At 38.6% G+C, this 5,033-nt stretch overlaps 1 protein-coding gene across 1 annotated transcript in view; it reads left to right on the plus strand.

Annotated features, from left to right (window-relative positions):
* Positions 1–4,619: 4,619 nt before the first annotated feature.
* Positions 4,620–5,033, plus strand: part of KCTD1 (potassium channel tetramerization domain containing 1) — a 173,754-nt gene continuing 173,340 nt past the window's right edge. Inside the window, exon 1 of the mRNA XM_011360396.2 lies at positions 4,620–4,739. Coding sequence (XP_011358698.1) covers positions 4,731–4,739 — 9 coding nt within the window. The 5' untranslated portion in view covers positions 4,620–4,730. The remainder of the gene's footprint in view (positions 4,740–5,033) is intronic.

Raw genomic sequence — 5,033 nt, forward strand, 5'->3', positions numbered from 1 at the left:
TGCTATTAACTTAAATAGTAACACTTTGCTAGGAACCATGTCATTTACTCAACAACTACTATAAACAATAATGATAATAACTGCCATCACTTATTGAGAACTCACTATATGCTAGGAACAATTCTAAATATTTTCTACATTTTATTATCCCATTTAACTTCAAAATAATGCTCCAAGATAGGAATTTCATTTATATTTTATGCCCAAAGAAACTAAGGATCAAGTCTCCCTGAAAGTTGAGATGCAGAGTTACAACCGTAACGTGATTAGAGTCATAAAACCTATTTGCATTTATTTATTCTAAATACAGAATGTGAATGTCCACCAAAGAATATTAAATGCCAGTAAAAAATATAGGTGCTTCATAACCCTTCACAACTCTTCCTTGCCCATGAACATATTTCTCTATTGAATAAGACGATCTAAAATGGTGGTCAGGGTATCTGACCACAATTTAGTTCTATTTATTACTGCATTCATCTTCTATGTTGCTTTGTAATGTGAGATTATAACTAGTGTTCACTTTGCACATCTACAGAAGAAACTTTGATAGAAGATCAAACTGATTTAAGGGCCTCAGTACCAGAACTTGGTATCTGTTTCTATTCGGAATTATGAGTAAGCTGAAATTGATGCCTGTCAACAGATCTGCGAGCATTAGAAGATCCACCCTTTCAGAAAGTGAGATATTACAGACTCTTAACATTGAGAGTGATATAGAAAACTAATATATTTCCCAGAGGCTAATTATAAACAGATGGGGGTTGAGGCCAAACCTCCAGAAATCGCAAACCTATTCTGTTTGAGCTCGTTAATGCTTCTATTCAAATCCAGAAAAATGTTCACATTCCACAGTATTATAGGGAGATTTGGGTTGGCTGATATAAAATAGGCAGTTTCCTCCAAAAAACTGACTCAGAGATAAAATAAACAACATAATTTTGCCTTCCTGTGTTTCAGGGAGTCTTGTGGTAGTTATAGGTGGATCCTGCTGGCACAATGATGGAAAGACTGTGACTTAGTGACATGCAGAAAGAAAAGTGTGGCTGCCTTGCCAGGGCTAGTGATAGCCAAGAATGTCCAGGGTGAACCCAAGCTCTGAGGTTTCTCTCTTCTTCCTGATGCAAATGCAGTAGAGTTTTTAACTTTGATCTGGTCTTTGGCTTCTTCAGTGATGGGCTCTTCAATTTCATGTTTTATCTCAACAACTAATGTCCACATCTTGTCAAATAGCCGCTAAGAATGTAACCGCAGGGCTACTCCTGGACAAAGCTGTAATGTTCCGTGAGATCCCATGACATGAGGGTACAGTGACGACAGTGTGACCAAATAAGCTGTGCCCATGTTAACGTCGGAAGGGGCTGCCACTAAAGAACATCTCATTTTCTCTTCCTCAACAGTCATAATGCTAAAGTTTTTTCCGCTAAGCTTCTGGTTTCGATTCAAAATATCCTATCATTATTTTTATGCCTTTAAAAGCTGGTGGAATGCATTTTGATCATGAGACTGGAAGATGGCAACAGAAGTCTCTGCTTTCTTTCTGGTTGTTTTCTTGCTGACAGTTTAATTGCCATTGTCTTCCATGTTGCTAATGGTTTTTAGACTGCTGATTTCACTTCAAGGATTTATTGAAAAAGGAGGTTAGAAAGATTTTTTAATACATTTTTTTCCTCAGCTTCTTCACGATTGGCAAAAAAGCAGTGTAGAAATCACAAAATGTAGAAGTTCACTTGCACAGGTATTAATTAGATAAAAAGTAATTCTGGGTAATTTTATGATTACAGGGGCTAATATAAGTCAAGTTTGTAAGTTCATATCTTGTACTTGGCAAGATAGGGACTCTGCTTTTCACATGCCATTTCATTAAAATCCTACTTTAAATTTTAAAATAAGTTGTCATCATCCTTGATCTGAAGGTTGTGATGTTTATCTCTTTGTATTGCATCATACAAAATAAGTTTTCACTCTGAATCTCCATAGTCTCAACTTAGAGTACTCTTCGAACTACAAGAAAATTAATCCTCACCATAATAAAAGGAGACTTACTTTGCAGTCTATTTGCCAATGGGATTACCATAGATTTACTGATCAACTGAATAGGTTGAGTCACTTTAAAATGTCAGTGACCCAAATCTTAAAAAGAGCATCATTTTGTCTTCAGGTCATTCTGAAGTATAAATTATCTCAAAAATGAACATTTCAGAACTTAATTTTTTTCAAATGAATATTATTCCCTTCAGTATAGTTATCTTGGAAAGCAAGATCCCAGTAATTCCACTGCTTACAATATTTTGAGAATCATCTTTAGTTCGTTTAGGAACTAATAAGAAAACTGGTCTCGGCGTTTCAAGTCATATTTTCTTTTTTGACTCTAAATAGCATAAGCCATCTTCATCATTCACTTTTTCCCAGACCTGGTATTATTTTTTTTGGAGGCGGAGTCCCCAAAAGTTGAACATCAAAGTACAAAAATTTGTTGTTATTTAAAAGAATATGCAAACAGGTGTTTAGGACCACTCCAGAGAAGGAATTCCAAAAGTGTACTTTTTAAACCATAGCAGCACAATTCAATGCTGTGCGCAGTTTCTCAGGGTGATTGCCTTCAAGAGGACACCACTCACTTTTTTTCTAGTCCAGCCTCTTGTGGCCTAGTCTTGGCCCTGTCAACAGTGGGCAAACTGCTTTAGTTTCCTCATCTATAAAATGATGGGAAGAACTAGATGCCCACAAAGGATTTTTCCAGCTCTAACATTTGCAGGACACACTGATTCGATAGTCCCAGGATTTTGATTAAAAATTACTTTAGGCCACACCTTCAACGTATTAAGTCAAAGCAATAATTGAAGATGTTTCTTTCATGGTCTCTTTTCTTCCCAGGCTAATATATTAACATTTAGTGCCATACCGAGCAAGAGCAAAGTTTTTATTCAATTGAATTTGGGGTCTTGTAGACATTCAAAAATTTTTACAGCAGAACAGAGGATGTATATATCTTGGGTATGGGGGAGAGAGAATTATAAAGAATAACATGATTTTGTTTTGTGTTGTTTAGTAGCCATCCTTTTTTTCTTCTTATAGAAGACTGATATTTTCCTATCAGATATCCTTGTCATATAAACGTGTTACGTTTTTAAAAAATTTACCAATCACGATTCTCATTATAACATTAGTCTCTTTCTTATGTCATTATAGCAGTGATCTAATTTATGCTGGTAAAGTTGCTTACCTTAAAGGTAAAATGATGGTTAAAAAAAAATACTTCCTATGAAATGCTGCCAATTGCAGGTATTCACAGGACATGTCTGGTTCTATTTAAGGTTGTTGTTTTTTTTTTCCCCCTTTCTTTTTTTAGTATCCTTGGCCTTACAGCCTGGTCTTTTTCATAAGAAATGTCAGCAAAGTCTTTGAATTAATGAACTGTGAAGTGCTCAAAAAACATACCATTTCAAAAAATATCCTGCAAGGGTATAACACTAATGGGAGGTGACCCCTGAGTTACAACCAAATGTCCCACTCTAACTAAAAAGAATTAAGATAACAACTGGCTAAGGCACAATCTCTTTGAACAAAGACCTAGAGAGAAAGCAGAAGTGATGAGGAGTGGGGGGAGGTCAGAACTGGAGTAGCAATCTGGGGAAATGTGTTTATGTTAGTCTCTTTAGCTCTGTTGAGCACTTCTGTCAAATAATGGAATTATACAATCCCCCTTCCCCTTTAAAAGATACCAGGTGGAGAGAAGCAAAGAGAAGGGAGCAGGAGAGGTATGTTCACAAGGTTGATTAAATAAACCTAAATGGTAGGGTCCTTGGCTACACTTAATATAGGTTTTGTTTTCTTTTAATTTAGCTATTTTCAAAAAAAAAAAAAAAGGCAGTGTAACTCCTTCAATCTTTTTGCAATTCTGCATGGTTGAACATTTGAAATGAGTTTGTGTATCACCCTCAGGCGCTGATTCAGACTTGATTGGGGCAAAGCAGACCGCATGTGCTTATTTTTATCCACGTCATTTGGGACGTTATGTCGCCAAAGGAACCAAAAATGTGCCGCTCTATTGCCAAATTATCACCTATCCTTTGATCAAACAGGGCGGTGATCCTCCTCAACAAGTTGCGCGACCTTACTGTAACAGCAATGTCAGGTCAACTTGAGAAAGTGAAGAGAGAGCCCTAAACACAAATAAAAAGAAACAACCAACAATCCTTATAATTATCATCATCTGCTGCTTTTCCCTCTTTTGGCAAAGAAACACTCCATCCATTTGCAGAAATCGCCCGCGGAAACGTTACATCAAAACTAATCACAACGATTAAAATCAGCTTTTCTGTGCAAGAGGAGGGTAAAAAGCAAGTTGGAGGCTGGAATAAGACTGTTTTTCCACCAAAAAAAATCTGGAAAAAAATTTCCGATATGTATATTTATCATACGTATGTGTAGACTTTTATTTTTGAAGATCAATGTGTCTGCCCTGTGATCAGTTAATTTGATTTAAGTTTTATTTTGGAGATTGATTTAGACTGGAGGTAGAGGCATGAGCTAATTGTATCCTGATCCTTGCCTTGAGGGGTTTCAAAGCCCTGGAGCAACTCTTCTCTGTATTTTGTTCTGTCTACCTTAGCCAAGCTATTGCATTTCTCTCTGGTGTGGCGAGCCGAGCAGATCGCTGGGAGAGAAATCGGAAAAGGGGGGAGAGGAAAAGGAAAAGGGGACTTGGAGAGAGACTTTGTGCTTCAATGTTTCAGGTAAGATCTGACGGTTTGGGTTTGTTATTATTTGCTAAGGAGGGTATGGCTGGGACTTTGGGCGCAACTCGCTTTTACGCATGTGCCAGGCATGGGGCGAGAGCGCGGCACACTCGCACACACACAGCCCGCCGCGGCTGCTGGGGATCGGCTCGGACCCGCGGCGGGGCAGCGGTTGCCGCCTCCTCCTCCAGGGCTGCGTCTGCCGGTTGTCGGCTTTCCTCCTCCAGTGGAAGCGGGCGCGAGCGGGGCGGAGCGGGCAGAAGGAGCGGGCGCGGCCGGCGCGGTGCGGGG

Source organism: Pteropus vampyrus, unplaced genomic scaffold (genome assembly GCF_000151845.1).
Source record: "Pteropus vampyrus isolate Shadow unplaced genomic scaffold, Pvam_2.0 Scaffold55, whole genome shotgun sequence".
Classification (NCBI taxonomy): Eukaryota; Metazoa; Chordata; class Mammalia; order Chiroptera; family Pteropodidae; genus Pteropus; species Pteropus vampyrus.